The 25,332-nt window shown below is 45.1% G+C and overlaps 1 protein-coding gene across 1 annotated transcript in view; it reads right to left on the reverse strand.

Annotated features, from left to right (window-relative positions):
• RNF207 (ring finger protein 207) overlaps positions 1 to 4,875 on the reverse strand; it is a 71,737-nt gene extending 66,862 nt beyond the window's left edge. The window contains exons 1-2 of the mRNA XM_073603663.1: positions 3,355 to 4,875; positions 1,116 to 1,308 (exon numbers count right to left, since the gene is read on the reverse strand). Coding sequence (XP_073459764.1) covers positions 1,116 to 1,306 — 191 coding nt within the window. The 5' untranslated portion in view covers positions 1,307 to 1,308; positions 3,355 to 4,875. The remainder of the gene's footprint in view (positions 1 to 1,115; positions 1,309 to 3,354) is intronic.
• Between the last annotated feature and the right edge of the window lie 20,457 nt (positions 4,876 to 25,332).

Here is a 25,332-nt window from a genome sequence, read left to right on the forward strand (position 1 = left end):
GTATTGTGTCATGTGTAATGTTTGGTGGAGGGGGGATTATGGTGTGTGGGGGGGGGATTATGGTGTGGGGGGTTGTTTTTCAGGGGTTGGGTTTGGCCCCTTAGTTCCAGTGAAGGGAACTCTTAGACCCCTTTCACACCGAGGGCGTTTTGCAGGCGCTATAGCGTTAAAAATAGCGCCTGCACTCCGCCCTCAAACAGCTGCAGCATTGTCTCCAGTGTGAAAGCCCGAGGGCTTTCACACCGGAGCGCTGCGCAGACAGGACGGGAAAAAAAGTCCTGCCAGCAGCTTCTTTGTAGTGTGTTTACCGCTCCTCCACTGCTGCTCCCCATTAAAATCAATGGGGCGGCGCTGGGATACTGCCGGCAAAACGCCGATATTGCGGCGCATTGCGGGCGGTTTTAACCCTTTCTTGGCCACTAGCGGGGGTAAAATCGCCCGCTAGCGCCCGAAATGTGTCGCTAATCCGACGGTAAAACGCCGCTAAAAATGGCGGCGTTTTACCGCCGCCGCTATGGGCGGCCCGGTGTGAAAGGGCTCTTAAGGCGTCAGCATACCAAGTACCAAGACATTTTGGACAATTTCATGCTTCCAACTTTGTGGGAACAGTTTGGGGACGGCCCCTTCCTGTTCCAATATGACTGCGCACCAGCGCACAAAGCAAAGCCCATAAAAGACATGGATGAGCGCGTTCGGGGTGGAGGAACTTGACTGACCTGCGCAGAGTCCTGACCTCAACCCGATAGAACACCTTTGGGATGAATTAGAGCGGAGACTGCGAGCCAGGCCTTCTCATCCAACATCAGTGCCTGACCTCACAAATGCTCTTCTGGAAGAATGGTCAAACATTCCCATAGACACACTCCTAAACCTTGTGGACGGCCTTCCCAGAAGAGTTGAAGCTGTTATAGCTGGAAAAGGTGGGCCAACTCAATATTGAACCCAACGGACCAAGACTGGGATGCCATTACATTAAAGGTCATGTGCGTATGAAGGCAGGCGTCCCAATACTTTTGTCAATATAGTGTATCTATAAAGTAACCTTTGGCGCAGACTAGTTTTTGATAGAAAGAATTCCTTACATCTAGGTGTGTACTGTAATCAAAGCCACCTACCCACAGAGAGGACAGGTAAGTCGGTTGTCCGTGGTCCGGCCCCGGAGACAGCTGGCACAGAAGCTGTGATAACAGTCCAGCAGACACGGGTGCTCGTACTGCTCGTGGCACAGGTAACATGCCAGGGGGTGGCAGCTGGCCTTGTCCAGATCCTGCAGGGTTTCCAGGGGTGAGAATATCCCTCCAGACATCTCTGAGAACACAACAAATAGAATAGATCACCTATAGAAACATCAGAACATTATAGAAGACAAAACTACAGACACTGAGCCTTATACAAGAATGATAACCTCTGAGGAACACCTAATAGTTCATATCACCTGGAGGTCTTCTTGTAAGTCTTTGCTGTCTTGGGCTCCCGTCATGTCAGGTGTTGGAGTCACTCCATTTGTCCCACCCTTCCTGATGTTAAAGGGTTACTCCACCAATGATGTTTTAGTGTTTGAAAGTTGCTGGAGAGTTAAAGCATCTAGAGCAAAGGTCTCCAAACTTTCCAAGCAAAGGGCCAATTTACTGTCCTTCAGACTTTAGGGGGCCGAACTGTGGCCAGTGGAAAAAGAAAATGCCCCATCATTGGTATCAGAGGGAGGGATAGAGCCCCATAATTGGTGTCTGTGGGAGGAATAGTGCCCCATCATTGGTGTCAGTGGGAGGAATAGTGCCCCATCATTGGTGTCAGTGGGAGGAATAGTTTCCCATCATTGGTATCAGTGGGAGGAATAGTGCCCCATCATTGGTATCAGTGGGAGGAATAGTGCCCCATCATTGGTGTCAGTGGGAGGAATAGTGCCCCATCATTGGTATCAGTGAGAGGAATAGTACCCTATCATTGGTGTCAGTGGGAGGAATAGTGCCCCATCATTGGTGTCAGTAGGAGGAATAGTGCCCCATCATTTGGGTCAGTGGGAGGAATGGAGCCCCATCGTTGGTGTCAGTGGGAGTAATAGTGCCCCATCGTTGGTGTCAGTGGGAGGAATAGGGCCCCTTCGTTGGTGTTAGTGGGAGGAATAGTGCCCCATCATTGGTGTCAGTGGGAGGAATAGTGTCCCAAGGGCCAGATAAAAGCAAGCAAACGGCCACATCCGCCCCCCCCCGGGCCACAGTTTGGAGACCACTGATCAAGAGGATTCTTAGACCCCCCAGGTACTCTGGCAGTGAGATAAATGCACTTTGATTGCCAGGTCTGCACACTTGCTGTGGCCATTACGAGGAAGTCCTAACTGGGAAAATATGTCATTGGTTGACGTTGACGAGGGTTATGGCTGCAGATAGATGCCATAACCTCGCTATCTTCTTTTACCTCAGGCACCAGACCCTCAGATAAACGTGATCCCCATGCTCACTTTTAGAAGTGGAGGGAGGGGTAAAACCAGTGGTTCCCGGACTTATGTTACCGACAGCTGAGCCCGGGAATCCATCGGGCGCCGCTGGTGGCTTGGCATAGAGATAAGCGATGGCAAGATGGCCGCCACTCATCTCTATGCCCTTGGAGGAACAGAGCGATGTCATGACATCACTTCCAGTTCTCAGGCCATGGCTTTTTTTTTTTTTTATTAGCAAAAGATTAAGATTGATCTTTTGCTTTAAAAAGGTAAAAATAAAAAAGTGGAATAAAACCACTAATAAAAAAAAAAAAAAAAAAAATCAGTCAAGACACTTCTATTGATGCATTTGTGGCCCCATACACTTCAGTGGGAGCATATGAAAAAAATGCGTAAGTGGTTGGAGGGGGGAGTAAAACCCCCACTTTTATTCCCTCACATACTACTCTCTATAGCTGCAGAGGCAGCGGCCGGGGATGTACGCAGGGATTATACCCTCTGTCGCTTTCAGAAGTCATAACATTTAAGTCCTATTGCCACTCTGCAAACACCATACAAACTTGTGCAATGCACGTGGTTGTGGCATGCTAGTGGGGGGCTCGAGGGGTTAAATGAATGGGTCATGTTCAGTGGGCGCTACACCTGCCTAAAGCAACAGGGCGTATTCCTGCCCTGGCTGCGAAGCATCATGGCCGCACCATGTCTACACCCCCCCCCCCTCCTCCCCCGGCCAATGCCTCTGCAGCAAAAGAGGAAAATTGTTGGGGAGGGGGAAGCCACCACCCAACCACTAGTGTGAATGAACCCTAACAGATACTTTATCTTCACTCCTCTTCTCCGCAATGTTCTGCAACAATATAAAGAGTCCAGACAACAAAAATGAAGATACATTGACCCCAAACTGGGGGAAAACTTACCTTGTAAGGCTGACTCTTTGATGAGTCTGTGCCCCCTCGATCTGCCTCTTCAATGGGTACTGGCTGTGCCCCCTTGTTCTGGTCCTTTGATGAGTAGTGGCTGTGCCACTCGTTCTGGCTTTTCGGTGGGTAGTGGCTGTGCCCCTCGTTCTGGCTCTTCAATGAGTAGTAACTGCTTCCTTCCCCCTTGTTCTGGTTCTTTGATGAGTAGTGGTGGTGCCCCCTCGCTCTGGCTCTTTGACAAGTAGTGGTGGTGCCCCCTCTTTATGGCTTTTTGATGAGTAGTGGCTGTGCCCCCTCGCTCTGGTTCTTTGATGAGTAGTGGGTGTGCCCCCTCGCTCTGGTTCTTTGATGAGTAGTGGGTGTGCCCCCTCGCTCTGGTTCTTTGATCGGTAGTAGCTGTGCCCCTTAGCTCTGGTTCTTTGATGAGTAGTAGCTGTGCCCCCTCGCTCTGGTTCTTTGATGAGTAGTAGCTGTGCCCCCTCGCTCTGGTTCTTTGATGAGTAGTAGCTGTGCCCCCTCGCTCTGGTTCTTTGATGAGTAGTAGCTGTGCCCCCTCGCTCTGGTTCTTTGATGAGTAGTAGCTGTGCCCCCTCGCTCTGGTTCTTTGATGAGTAGTAGCTGTGCCCCCTTGCTCTGGTTCTTTGATGAGTAGTAGCTGTGCCCCCTTGCTCTGGATCTTTGATGAGTAGTTGCTGTGCCCCCTCGCTCTGGTTCTTTGATGAGTAGTACCTGTGCCCCCTCGCTTTGGTTCTTTGATGAGTAGTAGCTGTGCCCCCTCGCTCTGGTTCTTTGATGAGTAGCGGCTGTGCCCCCTCGCTCTGGTTCTTTGATGAGTAGTAGCTGTGCCCCCTCGCTCTGGTTCTTTGATGAGTAGTGGCTATGCCCCCGCGCTGTGGTTCTTTGATGAGTAGTAGCTGTGCCCCCTCGCTCTGGTTCTTTGATGAGTAGCGGCTGTGCCCCCTCGCTCTGGCAGTCACAGCTTTGGCTCCTCATACGGAGGAATGATAGAAATGTGTTGGCTTCCCCAGGGTAGGATACATGGCAGTGACGTGTGGACGGTATCGGGAGTGACAACACTTCACCACGACCAAATATCTTCCACTGACAAGCTACTCAGTGCAGAGTGAGATCCCTGAAATAGACACCACTTAAAGCAGAACTCCGGACACAAAAACTTTTCTTTTAAATATATTCCCTAATCCCTAAAAGCCACAAAAGATATAAATCCACTTTGTGTGCCCCGTATCCCTTTCCAACCGCAGATATTACAATGTAAAAGAGCAATGAGATAGCCAGTGCAGAGAGCAGAGCTGAGGGAGGGGCCAAGCAGGCTCCACCCACTACAGGCTGCCTGCAGAAAACTACAAGAGGGGGCGGAGACAAGACCAGTCCCCCTGCACAAAGAGTGCAGCGCTGCGGGAGGGGCCCAACAGGCCCCATATATACAAATAATACACCCTTCATATATACATATAATACACCCCCCCATATATACATATAATACACCCTCCCAATATATAAATATAATACACCCCCCAATATATACATATAATACACCCCCCCAATATATAAATATAATACACCCTCCCAATATATAAACATAATACACCCCCCCAATATATACTGTACATATAATACACCCCCAATATATACATATAATACACCCCCCCATATATACATATAATACACCCCCCAATATATACATATAATACACCCCCCCAATATATAAATATAATACACCCCCCCAATATATACATATAATACACCCCCCCCATATATACATATAATACACAACCCATTTATACATATAATACACCCCCCATATATACATATAATACACCCTCCCCATTTATACATATAATACACCCCCCATATATACATATAATACACCCCCCCCCATATATACATATAATACACCCCCCCATATATACATATAATACACTCCCCATACATACATATAATACACCCCCCCATATATACATATAATACACTCCCCATATATACATATAATACACCCCCCATATATACATATAATACACTCCCCATATATACATATAATACACTCCCCATATATACATATAATACACCCCCCCCATATATACATATAATACACCCCCCCATATATACATATAATACACCCCCCATATATACATATAATACACCCCCCCATATATACATATAATACACCCCCCATATATACATATAATACACCCCCCCCATATATACATATAATACACTCCCCATATATACATATAATACACCCCCCCATATATACATATAATACACCCCCCCATATATACATATAATACACCCCCCATATATACATATAATACACCCCCCCATATATACATATAATACACCCTCCATATGTACATATAATACACCCCCCATATATACATATAATACATCCTCCCATATATACATATAATACACCCCCCCATACATACATATAATACACCCCCCCCCATACATACAATACACCCCCCCATATATACATATAACCACTTCAGCCCCGGAAGGATTTACCCCCTTCCTGACCAGAGGACTTTTTCCAATTTGGCACTGTGTCGCTTTAACTGCTAATTGCGCGGTCATGCAATGCTGTACCCAAACGAAATTTGCGTCCTTTTCTTCCCACAAATAGAGCTTTCTTTTGATGGTATTTAAATCACCTCTGCGGTTTTTATTTTTTGCGCTATAAACGGAAAAAGACTAAACATTTTGAAAAAAAAAATGATATTTTCTACTTTTTGTTATAAAAAAAATCCAATAAACTCAATTTTAGTCATACATTTAGGCCAAAATGTATTCGGCCACATGTCTTTGGTAAAAAAAATGTCAATAAACGTATATTTATTGGTTTGCGCAAAAGTTATAGTGTCTACAAACTAGGGTACATTTTCTGAAATTTACACAGCTTTTAGTTTATGACTGCCTATGTCATTTCTTGAGGTGCTAAAATGGCAGGGCAGTACAAAACCCCCCCAAATGACCCCATTTTGGAAAGTAGACACCCCAAGGAAATTGCTGAGAGGCATGTTGAGCCCATTGAATATTTATTTTTTTTGTCCCAAGTGATTAAATAATGACAAAAAAAAAAATTTTTTAAAAAGTTGTCACTAAATGATAATTGCTCACAAAGGCCATGGGCATATGTAGAATTGCACCCCAAAATACATTCTACATTCAGCTGCTTTTCTTGAGTATGAGGATACCACATGTGTGGGACTTTTTGGGAGCCTAGCCGCGTACGGGGCCCCGAAAACCAAGCACCGCCTTCAGGATTTCTAAGGGCGTAAATTTTTGATTTTACTCCTCACTACCTATCACAGTTTTGAAGGCCATAAAATGCCCAGATGGCACAAAACCCCCCCAAATGACCCCATTTTGGAAAGTAGACACCCCAAGCTATTTGCTGAGAGGCATGTTGAGTCCATGGAATATTTTATTTTTTGACACAAGTTGCGGGAAAGTGACATTTTTTTTTTTTTTGCACAAAGTTGTCACTAAATGATATATTGCTCACACAGGCCATGGGAATATGTGGAATTACACCCCAAAATACATTCAGCTGCTTCTCCTGAGTATGGGGATACCACATGTGTGGGACTTTTTGGGAGCCTAGCCGCGTACGGGGCCCCGAAAACCAATCACCGCCTTCAGGATTTCTAAGGGTGTAAATTTTTGATTTCACTCTTCACTGCCTATCACAGTTTCGGAGGCCATGGAATGCCTAGGTGGCACAACACCCCCCAAATGACCCCATTTTGGAAAGTAGACACCCCAAGCTATTTGCTGAGAGGCATGGTGAGTTTTTTGCAGCTCTCAAATTTACGCCCTTAGAAAGCCTGAAGGCGGTGCTTGGTTTTCGGGGTCCCGTACGCGGCTAGGCTCCCAAAAAGTCTCACACATGTGGTATCCCCGTACTCAGGAGAAGCAACAGAATGTATTTTGGGGTGTAATTTCACATATTCCCATGGCATGTTTGAGCAATATATCATTTAGTGACAACTTTGTGCAAAAAAAAAAAAAAAAAAAATTTGTCTCTTTCTCACAACTTGTGTCACAATATAAAATATTCCATGGACTTGACATGACTCTCAGCAAATAGCTTGGGGTGTCTACTTTCCAAAATGGGGTCATTTGGGGGGGGTTTGAACTGTCCTGGCATTTTATGCACAACATTTAGAAGCTTATGTCACACATCACCCACTCTTCTAACCACTTGAAGACAAAGCCCTTTCTGACACTTTTTGTTTACATGAAAAAATTATTTTTTTTTGCAAGAAAATTACTTTGAACCCCCAAACATTATATATTTTTTTAAAGCAAATGCCCTACAGATTAAAATGGTGGGTGTTTCATTTTTTTTTTTCACACAGTATTTGCGCAGCGATTTTTCAAACGCATTTTTTGGGGAAAAAACACACTTTTTTAAATTTTAATGCACTAAAACACACTATATTGCCCAAATGTTTGATGAAATAAAAAAGATGATCTTAGGCTGAGTACATGGATACCAAACATGACATGTTTTTTTAAAAGCCTTTAAAAGCCTTTACAAGTTACCACTTTAGATTTACAGAGGAGGTCTACTGCTAAAATTACTGCCCTCGATCTGACGTTCACGGTGATACCTCACATGCATGGTGCAATTGCTGTTTACATTTGACGCCAGACCGACGCTTGCGTTCGCCTTAGCGCGAGAGCAGGGGGGGACAGGGGTGCTTTTTTTTTTTATTTATTTTTTCTTTATTATTTTTTTGCTTTTTTATCTTATTTTTAAACTGTTCCTTTCATTTTTTTTTTAAATCATTTTTATTGTTATCTCAGGGAATGTAAATATCCCCTATGATAGCAATAGGTAGTGACAGGTACTCTTTTTTGAAAAAATTGGGGTCTATTAGACCCTAGATCTCTCCTCTGCCCTCAAAGCATCTGACCACACCAAGATCGGTGTGATAAAATGCTTTCCCAATGGCGCTGTTTACATCCGGCGAAATCTAAGTCATGAAATGCTCGTAGCTTCCGGTTTCTTAGGCCATAGAGATGTTTGGAGCCACTCTGGTCTCTGATCAGCTCTATGGTCAGCTGGCTGAATCACCGGCTGCATTCTCAGGTTCCCTGTTGAGACAGGAGAGCCAGAGAAAAACACGGAAGTCGGTGGGGGGGGGGCATTCCCTCCCACTGCTTGTAAAAGCAGTCTAGAGGCTAATTAGCCGCTAGGATTGCTTTTACATGAAAGCCGACCGCTGGCTGAAAAGAATGATACCAAGATGATACCTAAACCTGCAGGCATTATTCTGGTATAACCACTCAAAGTCGTGAATGGCGTACCTGAAGACAAAAAAATGGTTAACAATAAAGCACAGTAAACAGTAAAATATAAAAAATTGCATACCTGAAAAACAAACATGATAAAACATAATAACAATAAAACATTGCAGAATAGAATACAGTAAAAAAGAGCAGAACAATAGAGAGAATAGAGAGAGAGAACAATAAAACGACAACTATTTTTTATTTTATATATATATATATATTTTTACACTTTTTTTGTAAATAACTTTTATAACTGTAACCGGTTCCAGGTTCGGGTCTCTCAAAATGCGATGGCATCTTGGGAGACCCTGTGAAAGTGTGCCTAGTCTGTGCAATGCTGTACCCTACGCTAATACTCAACTAGTGAATGGTAGCGTTCAAAACATTCACCAATGCAAAGACCAGGATTGTCAGGACAGGAGGGACAATAATAGCGGGTGTCACGCCTATATCCGCGCTTGCTGCAGACACAACATCTTTTTTGGGGGGGTTCGTTGGGTAGGGGTACTCGGGAGGACATAAAGAAAATGCCTCTCATGCAGCCGACTGCATTTGGTTGGGGATGTGAATGGGGGAAGTACGGGCGCTGCAGAAGTGGTGGGTTCCCAATTAGGATTGGCGAATGCAGCAGAAAGGGCACTATGGGCACGACGGGTCTGTGTTTGTCATCTTGGTGGCAGCGGGACACTACTTGTGCTTGCCACCTCACCAGCTTGAACTGCACTTATGGGACTCGCCACGTCACCAAGTGTTACTGCAGTGCTGGTTTGACTATGACCGGGGTGTACTAGGCCGCTGGCGCTTGCCAGTTCACCAAAACGCTACTAAAAAAAACTGTTAGCGATCGCAGGGATCAGGCCTGTCTCTGCGAACTCTGCAGTTATGCGTTTAGTGTTTTGTAAGTGACAGTGATCGATCGATACTGCACTTGGGTGGGCTGGGCTGGGCCGGGCGGAGGGGCAAAACGCAGGTGCTAGCAGGTATCTGGGCTGATCCCACTAACACTGCGTTTTTGGGAACCCTAAACTGCTGGGGACGCCAGTATAGATCTGATCGGATCAGATATTGATCCGTTCAGATACTATACCACTAAGGGAGGTGTACGGTGCGTGCGTGGGTGTTAGCGGTACTGGTACTAACCTGACGCTGCCTGGGGCAGGTGCTTGCCAGTTCACCAAAACGCTACCAAGAAAACTGTTAGCGATCGCAGGGATCAGGCCTGACTCTGCGAATGCTGCAGTTATGCGTTTAGTGTTTTGTAAGTGACAGTGATCGATTGATACTGCACTTTGGTGGGCTAGGCTGGGCCGGGCGGAGGGGCAAAACGCAGGTGCTAGCAGGTATCTGGGCTGATCCCGCTAACACTGCTACAGATACTATAGCACTAAGGGAGGCGTATGCTGCGTGCATGGGTGTTAGCGGTACTGGCGCTAATCTGACGCTGCTTGGGGCGACGCATATCACCGCCGGGCGATCAGGGGGCTAAACTTTTATTAGGTAATAAACGGCGGGTGCCCTGACACTATAAAAAATAAACAAACTAACCAGCGTCACCCATAACAGTTATATGGTGATCACTGGTGAAAGGGTTAACTAGGGGACAATCAAGAGGTTAAAACATTTATTAGGTAGTATATGGGGGTCCCTGTCGCTATAAAACGCTGACGGCGAACCTAAATATTTACCTCCCTAACTAGCGTCACCAGTGACACTAATACAGCGATCAGAAAAATGATCGCTTAGCGACACTGGCGACGGGGGGTGATCAAGGGGTTAAAACTTTATTAGGGGGTACCCTAGACCTAAAGGGGGCCTAACAGTAACTGCCCTACCACACTAACTGTCACAAACTGACACCAATGCAGTAATCAGAAAAAATAAAAAATAAAAACTGCTTGGTGTCAGTGTGAAAGGGGGGGGGGAGGGGTGATTAGGGGGTGATCAGGGGCTAAAGGGGGGTGTAAAGTATGCCTGGAATGTTCTACTGTGTGTGTTTGAGTAACTCACTCGGATGTCTTCTCTCCTCAGCGCCGGAACGGAAAATACCGAGCCGAGGAGAGATGACATCACATCCCCAGCCTCTGTGTGCTATACAGAGGCAGGGGAAGATTCTCATTGGCTGGGAGCGATCGCGAGGGGGGGGGGCCACGAATGGATGGCCTCCCCCTCATCTCTGAACGCTCCCAGACCAAAGCCGACCGCCTCGGGCACCGGGGGGGGGAGGTCCGATTGGACCCCCAGCCCGTGGGAAGGCAAGGACGTACCTGTATGTCCTTTTGCCTGCCCGTGCCATTTTGCCGCAGTATATCTGCGTTAGGCGGTCGGCAAGTGGTTAAACAGCTTTTTCACAAAAACTGTAGAAGATATCAAACTAAAAAGATATAGCCAGATAGCTGAATATTTTGTAAACATTTTAAAGTTTGTTTGGCGTCTGTAGGTGAAAGTATGAAGGAGCTGAAACTTTTGAGAGCGGAAGAAGATTTTAGGGTCTGAAGCATGCTCTCATTGACTTCAATGTTTAAAAAAAAGTGTTAAAAAGCTTAATATTTTAAAAAGTATAAATATTAGAAAAAAAGTTGAAAAAGTACCATCATCAGCTGAAAGAGATAAACATTTTAAAAGTTGAATGGTTTTAATAGCTGAAAGTATGCAGAAGTTACGCAGAGCCAAAAAACATACGGAATAAAAAAATTAAAATTAAAAATAAATAAAATCAAATAACAATAGTGGGACTGCTGAAGCACTCCCACTAACTAGAAAATGCGTTTCCTGGAGAAAATGCGTGGGAATGCTGAATTGCTAAAACGACCCCTATCAAAACTGCCCCATCATATTGCCACCATCAAAACTGCCCCCATCAGAATTGCCCCATCATATTGCCACCATCAAAACTGCCCCATCATATTGCCACCATCAAAACTGCCCCATCAGAATTGCCCCATCATATCCCTCTATTATAAATCATGTACATGGTGTGTCTGTCCCCTCCCCCGGGCTCTGTAATCAGAGCTGAGATGCTCCAGCCGCCTCCCCCACCGCCCATCACTGTGTATAACAGAAGCTTTGGTAACCATGGCAACAAAAGCCATTAAAATGAAATTTCCTGAAATGATCACTAAACTTAAATAGCTTTTTCACAAAAACTGTTAAAATATATCAAACTGAAAAGATATAGCCAGATAGCTGAATATTTTGTGAACATTTTAAAGTTTGTTTGCCGTCTGTAGGTGAAAGTATGAAGGAGCTGAAAATTTTGGGAGCGAAAGAAGATTTTAAGGATCTGAAGCATGCTCCTATTGACTTCAATGTTAAAAAAAAAGTGTTAAAAGCTTAAATTTTAAAAAGTATAAATAGTAGAAAAAAAGTTGAAAAAGTATCATTATTAGCTGAAAGAGATGAACATTTTAAAAGTTGAATGATTTTAATAGCTGGAAGTATGCAGAAGTTACGCAGAGCCAAACAACGTACGGAATCAAAAAATTTAAATTAAAAATAAATAAAAACAAACAACAATAGTGGGACTGCTGAAGCATTCCCACTAATGATATGTACAGTTTTACTAACACATGTCAGAGCTACAAAATTGTGTTCTCCTGTGTTTTACCACCAGTCACTAAGGGGTTAATGAACAATGAATCTAGCTGGGCGGTGTGTTGTAGCGTCTCCCTGGACTGTATTGGTAATTTTCAGGAAAAGGTGAACTTGGCCTTTAATTCACAAACCCAACACACCGAGATAAAAACGCTGATTTATTTCCAACAAAGTGACCGGTAATTTTGGCCAACTGACAAATCACTGGATCTATTTTTAGCTCAGGTCAGTGAGATCTGAAAATGAAAGACAAGCAGATAAAGTCCAGTCCCAACCCCCATCTCCAGACATTTTATTTTTATATATTTATTTTTTCAAAGCGATTGTTAATTTTGGCCAGCTAAACAAAAATGTTGGATTTCTTTTTAGCTGAGATCAGTGAAACTTTTAAATTTAAAACAAGCAGATAAAATCCCCCCCCCCCCCCCTATACACCTCTATGTAGTGAAATGTAGGGATTCACTCTCCAGTAGTCATACATTGGGCCAAACAACATGAGAAAACTAACCCTTGGCTGACATTACATTTGCAATGCAGTGCTGCTGGCAGGAACAAGCAGTTTGCAGCAGTGCGGTTAAGCGAGGTGCATCCTAACTGCCACTGATGACATCATAGTGGAGACATTTACATCATAGTGGAGACATTTCTCAGCTGATATAATCATCCTCCCTGCTGTGTGTAGTTCAGTTTGAGCTAGACTCTTGTACAGAGCACACCTGTGAGCTGTTGTGAGAATCCTCATTCAATTTGCTAAGCAAATATTCAGATTTTTTCTGATTAGCTAAGCGAATACTTATAGATAAGATAAAAATCTAATTCTTTGTCACTTTTCTCTATTCTTTGTGACAAATTTGGAAAATGAGCCTTTTTAAAGCGTTTGTAGTTGTTTTCTGCTGTGTGTACCTGGCATGTGGTGTAGAATACGCTCATGCCCGACCAATATACACCCGTCTGGATGCTACAGCCGGCTCTAAAGTGGTGATCCCATGTGTGGTCACCACCAATCATCTGTCTGGTGCAAGTAGTGTTAGGATCGAGTGGGGAATGACTCCGGAAGGAGACGGTCCCTTCTCACCTATCCTGTACCAAGATATTATCAACCTGCAGGAGGACCAAAGTGAAAGGTTTCATCTGGGTCTGACCCGCTCAGATGAAGAGGATTGTTCCTTGGTCATCAGCCCGGTCCTGCAAAGAGACAGCGGAACCTACGAGGTCCGCCTCACCGTGGACAACGTCCCGCATCACCCATTCAAGAAAGTCATCATTCACGTGACTGGTAAGTGTTACAGGTTTTGGTTTATTGTTCATTCTATGGGGGTCTTCTCCTGCTTTGGGGGGAGGGGGATCTACTGAGGACCAGGCTGGGCAGGTACAGCTCAGAGTACTTTTGGGCTGCTGGGTAATATGATAACCCTTTCCCTGCCAGTTTTCTCCCCAAAACACACATCTTATACCTAAAAATCATCAACACAGGAGACGTCTGGTCATTACAATCTGATGTATTGTATCTCATCACTTCTCACACTATACAAATATAGGGACCATCACACTATACCACCTATAGGGACCAATACACTGTACACCTATAGGGACCAATACACTGTACACCTATAGGGATCATTACACTATACACCTATAGGGATCATCACACTATACACCTATAAGGATCATTACACTATACGCCTATAGGAACCATCACACTATACACCTATAGGGACCATCACACTATACACCTATAAGGATCATTACACTATACACCTATAGGGACCATTACACTATACACCTATAAGGATCATTACACTATACGCCCATAGGAACCATTACACTATACACCTATAGGGATCATTACACTATACACCTATAGGGATCATTACATTATACACCTATAGGGGCCATCACACTATACACCTATAGGGATCATTACACTATACGCCTATAGGAACCATTACACTATACACCTATAGGGATCATTACACTATACACCTATAGGGATCATTACATTATACGCCTATAGGGATCATTACACTATACACCTATAGGGATCATTACACTATACACCTATAGGGATCATTACATTATACACCTATAGGGATCATTACACTATACACCTATAGGGACCATTACACTATACGCCTATAGGGACCATTACACTATACACCTATAGGGACACTGACACTACGACCAAAAATGTCATCTATGGTCCAGTCTGCCACTATCAGTAATGCAGCAGTCTTTGTTTTCCTGAGTCCCCCATCCCCCATAATATCTTATTACCTGTCAGGAAGTCTGTTTACTAAAACAAGCTCTCCAGCAAAAGTGACAGTTACAACGGTCAGCTGGTATTTATTTCTGAAAAAACCTTTATCGCAAAGGACACATACACACAAATGAACAATGCTGCTGTCCAATGGTTGCTACATTGCTCCTCTATAGTTACAGTGGCAGAGTGAATGTAGCCACCGGTGGCAGCCCGTGCATTGTGGGCGCCGCCCCCTCTGACACCTCCGCCGCCCTCCCTATTCATGTGCCCGGCCCCTTTCAAGACAGCGGACACATGAAATACTACGACGGCGATAGGTGTATTTTGAAGTATGTGATTATAGCCAGAGGCTCTAATAGGCTTCAAAATAAGGTGGGCTCGGGGCGCAGAGCACTGTGTCCCGATCCCACCCTGTTGTGTGGCATTGCAAATTAATTTACGGTTCAGTATTTTTCAGTTTGTTTGCGCCCCCCCAAAAAATTATTTTTCGAGCACCAACCGCCACTGGTAGCCACCCTAGGACAGGAGGAGTGTTACTGGCCAATCACTGGCTGAAAATAAAGGAATAGTCTGTAAAAAGATAACTAATGCACCCACCACACCTAATGACTGTAAGCCCGGGTTCACACCTATGCGAATTAGATGCGGCTTACACCGCATCTAATTCGCAGGACATTTTAAAATACATTCATATGAATGTATCTGGTTCACATATGTGCGTTGCATTCGCACTGCGCATTGCACAAAAAACGTGTGCGTTTTTTGGGCATTGCGGTGCGAACTACAAGCCTATTATCTCCTATGGGAACGCATCTGATTCGCAGATGCATTGCGTTCTGAACAAGGATTTTCTCTTTCTCCTCACTACACCTCCCCCTCTCCCCCCCCCCCTCCCTCCCCCTCTCCCTGCTCTCTAATCCTGAGCAAAAACGCAATGAATCCTTGAACAGGAGATTGTTATCTCCCCAGTGAAACCTGAGCTTCAATTCGCACCGCACATGTGTGAAACCAGGCTAAAGCTGTATGATACCTGACATTTTTGTTTGTATAACAGATTGTAATGACAAGTAGATGTATCGTTATATTAAAATGGGACCTGAATACACTTGAATATAATAAATAAAAAAAACAAAACAAAACAAAAAAAAAAAAATATATACCCTAACTGATTTGTAAATATATGAAAGATGATTTTATGTTGTGTAGATACCCAACATGGCATGTCAAACTACAATACTTAAAAAAATCTCCATAGGCAATACAAGTTACAGAGGACAGAGGAGATCTATATTACCCTCGCTCTGACGTTCATGGCGATATCTCACAAGTGTGAACACCGCTTACATATGTGGGCGCGACCTACGTATGCGTTCACCACTGCACATAAACACATAAACAGGGGGGGGGGGGAGGGGGGACTTTATGTATATTATTATTGATATTAAATTTTTTCGATTTTTATACTATTCCTTTACAAAAAAAGTGATCCCTTTCACAAGGAATGTAAACATCCCTTGTGATACAAATAAGCAGTGACAGGTCCTCTTTATGGAAAGATCTGGGGGTCAATAAGACTCTCCTCTACAATGGAAAGCATTAGATAAAAATAAAAAAATAATAAATAAAAAGACCTGATTTGTCCTTGTCATAGCCAATTGGATCAGGGACATTTGGAATAGATTTATAGTCATGAATGGAAACTGGTTTGTTGAACATTATAGCTCATTATTTGGACATTTAAGTGAATTTCCTTTGTTTTTATTTCATCAGATCCCATGTCCACTGAGACCGCTGATACCGAGACGGTCAGGGAGGACCAAAGAAACGTGAGAATACAATGGGAGACCCCTCCAGTCACTTCCACTGAGACCGCTGATACCGAGACGGTCAGGGAGGACCAAAGATACCTGGAAACACAATGGGAGACCCCTCCAGATGCTTCCTCTGAGACCGCTGATACCGAGACGGTCAGGGAGGACCAAACCAACCTGGAAACACAATGGGAGACCCCTCCAGTCGCCTCCTCTGAGACCGCTGATACAGAGATGGTCAGGGAGGACCAAAGATACCTGGAAAAACAATGGGAGACCCCTCCAGTCGCCTCCTCTGAGACCGCTGATACCGAGACGGTCAGGGAGGACCAAACCAACCTGGAAACACAATGGGAGACCCCTCCAGACGCTTCCTCTGAGACCGCTGATACAGAGACGGTCAGGGAGGACCAAACCAACCTGGAAACACAATGGGAGACCCCTCCAGTCGCCTCCTCTGAGACCGCTGATACCGAGATGGTCAGAAAGCATCAAAGAAACCTGGAAACACAATGGGAGACCCCTCCAGTCGCCTCCTCTGAGACCGCTGATACAGAGATGGTCAGGGAGGACCAAAGATACCTGGAAAAACAATGGGAGACCACTCCAGTCGCCTCCTCTGAGACCGCTGATACCGAGACGGTCAGGGAGGACCAAACCAACCTGGAAAAACAATGGGAGACCCCTCCAGACGCTTCCTCTGAGACCGCTGACACCGAGACGGTCAGGGAGGACCAAACCAACCTGGAAAAACAATGGGAGACCCCTCCAGACGCTTCCTCTGAGACCGCTGACACCGAGACGGTCAGGGAGGACCAAACCAACCTGGAAAAACAATGGGAGACCCCTCCAGACGCTTCCTCTGAGACCGCTGATACCGAGACGGTCAGGAAGCACCAAAGAAACCTGGAGATACAGAGGGAGACCCCTTCAGTCACTTCCACCGAGACCGCTGATACCGAGACGGTCAGGGAGGACCAAAGTGATGTGGAGATACAGAGGGAGACCCCTCCAGACACTTCCTCTGAGACCGCTGATACCGAGACGGTCAAGGAGGGACAAAGAAACCTGGAGATACAGAGGGAGACCCCTCCAGTCACTTCTACTGAGGAGGTCCCCATGATGTCTCCAACAATGACAGTGACAACGACAACAACAATGGAGACTACTACTACAGGAAAACTAGTTATTGATCCCGATGTGAAATTTATCACCAAGATCATCGATCAACTGCAGAGAAATAAGCTCTCTCCATTAGTGTGGACCTTTGTTGGAGTCGGTGTTCTACTGCTAATCGTCTTCGTTGCAGTAGGACTTTACTTCAGGTAAGTTATTGCACATTCTTCATAGGTTTTCTCCATTACACGTCTTCATGCTATCACCCACTTTATCTGAGCCCTCCCCCCTCCCAATATTTACCACTTTTCCTATAGGTGGGCAGTTGATCAGACCGAGGCGGTGTGTTTTCTGTACTTATTGCCCGGGGTTTAGCAGCACAAGCCCCTCACTGGTCATCATGAGATTAAAGCACCTCTAACATTTGTTCTATGGGGGAGGGGTGAATGAACTGAGGCTGCTGGTAACAGTAACAAATGGGGTGATGGCGTGTGACTATTTGTTTTCTATCAAACACAGATTTAAGTGGCGTCAGCTATTAATTCTGAAAATTTTTGCTGGTTTATGGACACATTCTTATAACATTTCTTTATCTCCACAGAATTTGTTGCTGCTGCAGAGCAAGAAAGGGGGACAGTCTAAAGACAATGGAAGAAGGACTCCTAGAGATGGGAGGCGCAGAGGAAAAAGATGTCCCGGCGGTGATGGAAGAAAGATGCACAGCAAAGGATGAAGTATGCATCGTGATGGAAGAAGATGATGAAAGCGGAGATATGGAAGGAGGAATCACTGAGAGGAACAAAATGCACACACAGCTGACTGAAGTGTGCACAATAATGGAAAAAAAACACACATCGACGGAAGAAGTTGCAGCGATGGAAGAACTCTCAGTGACTAAACAAAAACTTGCAGAGGCGCAAGAACTGGTAGTGAGGGTACAAGAACTTGCAAAGATGCAAGAAAAATTAGCAGAAACTAGAAAAGAAGAACTGGCAGTGAAGGAAAATGAACTTACGGCAACGCAAAAAAGATTGGCAGACAAAGAAAAAGAGTATATAGAAATACTCATAGAGGTTGAAGAAGGAGTCACTGCAATGAAAGAAGAACTATCAGTGACTAAAAGAGAACTGGCGGCGAGGGAACAAGAACTCGCAGCGGCGCAAGAAGAACTTGCAAAGATGCAAGCTAAATCTGCAGAGAAAAAGAAGAGCCGGTGGTCACTAAGAAAGAAGTGAGGGAAGAAGACTTAGACTAAAGAGGAGGTCTGCCAAATTTTTTTTTTTTTAAAAGTCAGCAGCTACAAATACTGCATCTGCTGAGTTTTAAAATAAGGACACTTACCTGTCCAGGGCGCCCGCGATGTCAGCACCAGAAGCCGATCGATCCCTCGGCCCTCGGCTCTCGCCATCTTCGGTAAGGGATTCAGGCAGTGAAGCCTTGAGGCTTCACTTCCTGGTTACCTACTGCGCATGCGCGACTCGCGCTGCGCGATGTCACTGGTCCCTGCTGTCTTCTGGGACCTGAGTGTCTCCCAGAAGACAGCAGGTGGGGGGGGACGGACGGAAGGGGCGTAGATACCGGCAGCTGGCTCGGGTATCTATGCCCGGAAGTGAGAGCAAAATACCTGTATTAGACAGGTAACTGCTCCCCCCCTGAAAGGTGCCTAATGTGAGACCGGAGGAGGGGAGGGTTCAGAAAAGCGGAAGTTCCATTTTTGGGTGGAACTCTGCATAAAGACTAAAAAAGAACTTGCAGAGAAAGAAGAAATGTATCAAAAAACAATCAAAATAATTGAACAAGGAGTCGCAGCAATAGAAGTAAACGTCGCAACGACAAAAGAACTAGTAGCCGTGACGAAAGAAGAACTTGGGGTGACAGAGGAAATGAATTACAAACGCATAATAATGGAACGAAGAGTTGCAGCGATGGAAGGACCAGAAGAGGAGTAAGGGAGGCCGTACATTATACAATTTTCTACAACTAATGACTCATCAGCAGTCGGCGGCTTTCCCGCTGACAGCTGAATGAAAACCAAAGAATTGCCAGCTATAAAATTTTAAGATAAGATAAATCAGTGTGGGGGTCAATCCATACCAGGCCCTTAGGGTCTGGTATGGATTTTAAGGGGAACCTCACGCCAAAATTAAAAAAAATAATGCTTTGGAGGCCCAAAATCCATATCAGACCTTTATCCGAGTATGCAGCCTGGTAGTCCAGGAAAGGGGGGGGAGGGGGACGAGTGAGCGTCCTTTCCCCCCTACCTCCTGAACCACACCAGGCCACATGCCCTCAACATGGGGGGTGCTTTGGAGTATGGGGCTCCCCTCCCCCAAAGTACCCTGTCCCCATCAACATGGGGACAAGGTGCTTTCGGGGTGGGGGAGGGGAGCCCCTCTACCCCAAAGCACCCCCCATGTTGAGGACATGTGGCCTGGTATTGTTGGGGGTGGGGGACTGGGCGCTCGCTCGCCCCTCCCTTTCCTAGCCTGCCAAGTTGCATGCTTTGATAAATCTCTGGTATTCATTTTGGTAGAACCCACATAATTATTTTTTTAATTTTTGGAGTGAGGTTTCCCTTAAAATCCATACCAGACCTGATGGGCATAGTATGGATTGGGGGGAACCCCATGCTGATTTATCTTCAAATTTTAATGCTGGCAATTCTTTTGTTTACATTCAGTTAGGGATGCACCAATACCATTTTTTAAATACCGAGTACCAATACTTTTTCTCAAATACTCACCGATACCACATACCAATAGCTATCCCCTAGGAAGAGTAGGTAGAGGGGTGGTTTGGTGGACAGTATTTTGGGGACTTTGTGTGTTTTACATTGTGTGGGGACATTGGGCCGGTGATCAGTGTGTAAAAAGCTGTAAAAAAACAGCTCATAATCACTGATCACCGGCCGGCTGCAGAGATCCACGGATGTTGTCAGTGAGGAGAGGAGAGCCGATCTCCTAGCAACCAGCTCTCTATTTACATCACATGACGTCATGTGATCAGGAGGGCCAATCACAGAGCCCTCCTGCCGATCAGAGATGCGCCGTGTCCAGGTGGCACGAGCGCATCAGGATCGCGCCACGAACGGCTTGCTATGGGTGGCAGATGCAGAAGAGGAGGAGCTGAGAGTGCCAGTCGGTGACCCCAGAAGAGGAGGAGCTGAAGAGTGCCAGTCGGTGACCCCAGAAGAGGAGGAGCTGAGGGTGCAAGATGAACTCCAAATTGCTCCATGCTTTAGATAGATGTACACACACACACAACCAAATTAGGAGAGAGTAGATCGCACACACAGATTATAGGATGAGGCCGTACTACAAACATACATCCAACATTAGAAAAAGGATGACTAGCATCCAGTAGGGTAGCTTAGTGTAGTTAGTGTAGGTCCTGCCCTAGAAGAGTCTACCTTGCCGTGGTGGGCAGGCTTGGAATCTCTTGGTCAAAAGTGTGTCAGCGAATGGGGCGATCACTAGATCTTCACTTCTGGCCAATTGATTCTACCAAAGGACTCTTGGTTTAATCCGAGTATATAAAGTTGGAAAAGGAAAAAAAATGTGTACAGGTCCATAATTATACTTTCATAAACACACAATAAAAATTTGTTATATTTACATTTGAATTGCTTCCTCTTTTATTTAATCCTTTCATGACCGGGGTGGGGGGGGAGGGGTCATTACCACTTGGATGCACAGGCCACATTTGCAAGGCTGGAAGGGGCTCTATGGCTACTTCTTCCTCTTCTGGTGAGTGTAGGGATGTGTAATAGGCGTTTATGTATTAACATTAGGGGTGCGCATCTTCACTGGTCTCACCATTTAATTTCGATTATCTTGTCCACGATTCGATTAGATTCCGCGATGCACCACGATTAATACCCAAGTGCCCATGGTTTTCAACTTGTCATCAAAAAATTAATTCAAGCAGTCAGAAATTGAAGAAATATATTTATTTTTATCTGCTATTTAAAAAAAAAAATTACACAATGTTTGTGAAAAGATCACCAAGACAAGACATAAACCAATAATGAAATAATAATAATTATAAAAAAGGTATTGTAATGTAAAATCATTTTTATAGAATGAAATATTATTATAATTGCACTTACTGAATAAAATATATGTGCGACCGACTGTATGGCCTGCGCTGCCGCCAGCCTGAGCCAATCTATTATTGACACAAATGAAATGACAACGTATTCCATTAATTATGGTTTTATGACTACAAGTCATTGTCTTAGTGATAGATTCACATCACACAACTTCATTGATACCTTTTTGTATGATTTTAGTTATGGTTTTGCTCATCGTCACACTACCTCACACATGCAATGTGTGGCATCATGGCTGCATACCATGCGCAACCACGATGCCATGCATTGCATGTGCGGGGCGGTGATGATGAGAAAAACCATAAATCATCAAAGGAAGCAATGAAGTTGTGATGTGAATCAAATCAATCACTATAATAAGACCTACCATAAACCATCATTAATTACATGGCACGGTCACTTTTATGTTTAGGTCCACCATCATTATTATTTCAAATTACTAGTCATAATTTGGCATTTTTTTTCACTGCAATGAAGTCCACATGAATGGTGGTGCATCGGATACATTATATATACTACTAGTAGAGTTATATATACTCAGGGCTTTTTTTTTTAGGTGCAGGAACTCAACCACGACCCCCAAAAAACCCTTCCCACCCCCCACCTCCCCCACTGGATGATCACACCCACAATTTGATGCGATTTGGAGGTCAAATTCCACCAGCAGTGAGAGGGTCTTAAAGGGGCAGGATCATCCAGTGGGGGTGTTGGGCTCTGCACTGTATCCTGGGCACCTGCATCTCTCTTGCCCCCATCTTACACTCATTGGAAGACAAACTGTCACTGGTAAACAGAGAAGCCGGACTTCTGTGTTTACAAGCAACAGAGGTGAACAGGAAGAAGAGGGCCTGAGTCAGAGGTGATGGAACTGAGTAGGCGCGCGCAAGGGGTGTGCCAGGTGGGCACACCCTAATCCTTGGGTTGGCAACCTGTCAATGGTGTGCAGGTGACTGGTAAACCGAAGTCCTTCCTTGCCCACTCTCAGAACCTGGACTGGAGAGGTGGCGGGGGTGGAATTTAGTGAAACCAATCTGTATTTTCCTCCTGCAGCATCTGAAGCTAGGCTTCTCCTCTCCCTTTTGTCAACATTCAGCTGCCACAGGAGGAATATATAGGGGATCGGTACTAATATATGCCACCCCTCCTTTTCCTGTTCCTCTTCCTTCTGTTGCCCTGGTCCCCCATGTGCTCCCATGCTCCCCCTTCTTCCCGTTGTTTCAGGCTGGAGAGCGGGGAAGAGGCCGGTAAATATGTCAAACGCATATGTGTTGGAGCTTTGAATGCAATAGGCTGCGCACACCTATGGCCCTGTATATACTACTAGTAGAGTTAGTTATGTCAGGACCGGACAGTGAGTGTCTGTTCTAGTAGAAGTGTACCTGATGAAGATGATGATTGATGATGATGCTGGCACTGCTGCCTGCTGGACATGGACGGTCTATCTCCTGCTGCCCACGGCAGCCTATGAGGACTCTGAGGAGGACAGTATTCTTCTGGGACTTGGCTTGGGTAGGAGGACGGAGGCTCGGGTCTCCCCCGTAGCAAGACACTGTAAGCCGAGGAGGAAGGCTCTGGGGACCGGGACTCGCCTGAAGTCAGGGACACTAGCTCGGCGCGCCGCTCCGGCTCCACGTGTCTGTCTCACACTTGCAGCCAGCGCAGTCCGTACACAACGCGACACAAGGAAGCAGGGGATGATGTCAGCGGGAGGCGGGAAAAGCCAGGGCGGCTTACTTCCACAGGTCTTTGGCGGCTTTCGGCTCCGTTCAGTCTCAGAGGCGGGGCATAGCGCGGCACGAGTGTGACGTCATCCGAACATCGATTATTCCAATCGTAGCATCGATGCCGCATCGTATATGGCCGAATCGCGATGCATCGATTAATTTCAACAGCCCTAATTACCATGTGTCTTAACCATGTGTGTACTGACAAGCCCCTTATGTGACAGTAGTGACAAGGTCCTCTCAATGGAGACATCAGGGGTCTTCTAGCTTCCCCCCAAGAAGAGGATATATGATTAAATCCTGTAATGAAACATTCCCCTTAAGGGCCGGTGCGGGAACCCTGCGAATCCACTGCCGATTCCCGCATCGCATGTTTCCCGGTGGCAGTTCACACTGCCCTATGCAAACTCCTGGAAGTGTCAGTTAAAAGTTAATGACACCCCCAAATCAGTTCGCACATCGCAGTGCGATCTGCAAACTCGGACAGGAATCAGATCGCAGGGGGGGGGTGTGATCCGATTCTGCTGCAGACAAAAAAAAAAAAGGGTCCTGTGCGAGTTTGATGCAAATTCAGCCATACGATCTTTATGTCTGAAATCGCATTGCGCAGAGATCGCATGTGATTTTCACTGCAGTGCGGTGCGAATCGCATCCGATCTCTGACATCGCACCAGAGTGAACCTGCCCTAACTAGGAAAAGATATAAAGTTCTCAGGGAATTTTATATTAATATATATTCCTACACATTCCCCTCACAAAATATATAGGGAATTCCTTCTTGTTATCCAGGGCTAGAGGATCTGCTGTATTCAGAAGAAGTGTTTTTTCTGCCCTCACAATCTATACTTTAGTATTAAGCCTTTCTCTAGTCTCCAATAAAATTGTAAAATTTTCAATTTTAAAATCTCTTGCTTCTTAAAGAGGAAGTAAATCCTAAAAAAAAAAATACACCCTGCAAGGCAAAGTCATAATGAGCTAGTATGCATAGCATACTAGCTCATTATGAATAACTTACCTCAGATCCCGGAGTGACTTCCGGGTATCAGGGCTCCGGCGCTGTGACTGGTGCGACTCCGGCGCATGCGCGCGGGTGCCGTCAGTGACGGCATGTTCGCCTTCACTAACGACATGCTCAGTGCACCTGCGCCGTTGTCTACGGCACGCATGCGGTTTTTGTAAAATGTCTCCTTAACCATGCAGGTTAAGGAGATATTTCTTGCCCCTACAGGTAAGCCTTAATCTAGGCTTACCTGCAGGTTAAAGTGGTCCCAGAGGGTTTCCAACCACTTTAAAGTGACTGTAAAGCTTTACATTTTTTTCATCAAAATAAACATGTTATTCTTATCTGCTCTGTGTAATGGTTTTGCACAGAGCAGCTCTGATCCTCCTTTTCTCAGGTCCCCCGTCGGCGCTCCTCCCCTTGCCTGCTATGGGGCACTTGTGCGTGCTCGATCCGGAGCCTCACTGTCTTTGTCAATTGTGTAAAAAAACTTCTGCACTTGGTGACTATTAAATGACACAGTGAAAAGAATTGTGACTCTCAGACGATTTTTTTTTCAAAATCTTCGTTCTTTTTCCGTTTATAGCGCAAAAAATAAAAACGGCAGAGGTGATCAAATAACATAAAGAAAGCTCTATTTGTCGGAAGAAAAGGACGCAAATTTTGTTTGGGTACGGCATTGCATGACCGCGCAATTAGCAGTTAAAGTGACGCAGTGCCAAATTGTAAAAAGTGCTCTAGTCAGGAAGGGGGTAAATCCTTCCGGGGCTGAAGTGGTTAAGTGTGAAAAATATGCCAAAAAAAAAAAAACGGAAAGGGGTAAATACTTTTTCAAAGCATTGTATATGACCATTCAGAAAAAAAAGTCAAGTTCTTGTAATTCTATATTAGGAGGTATTTCTGATACACATCTGGAGTTGTCTTAAGACATTTTCTTATAGGCTCCCTTGGATGTTTTTACTGGACTGTCTCTCTGCGCCCATAGACAGCCCTGGGCTAGAACTCACCAAGTATTAATTTCATCACACGAGAGAAATGGA

The sequence above is a fragment of the Aquarana catesbeiana genome, linkage group LG10 (assembly GCF_042186555.1).
Source record: "Aquarana catesbeiana isolate 2022-GZ linkage group LG10, ASM4218655v1, whole genome shotgun sequence".
Classification (NCBI taxonomy): Eukaryota; Metazoa; Chordata; class Amphibia; order Anura; family Ranidae; genus Aquarana; species Aquarana catesbeiana.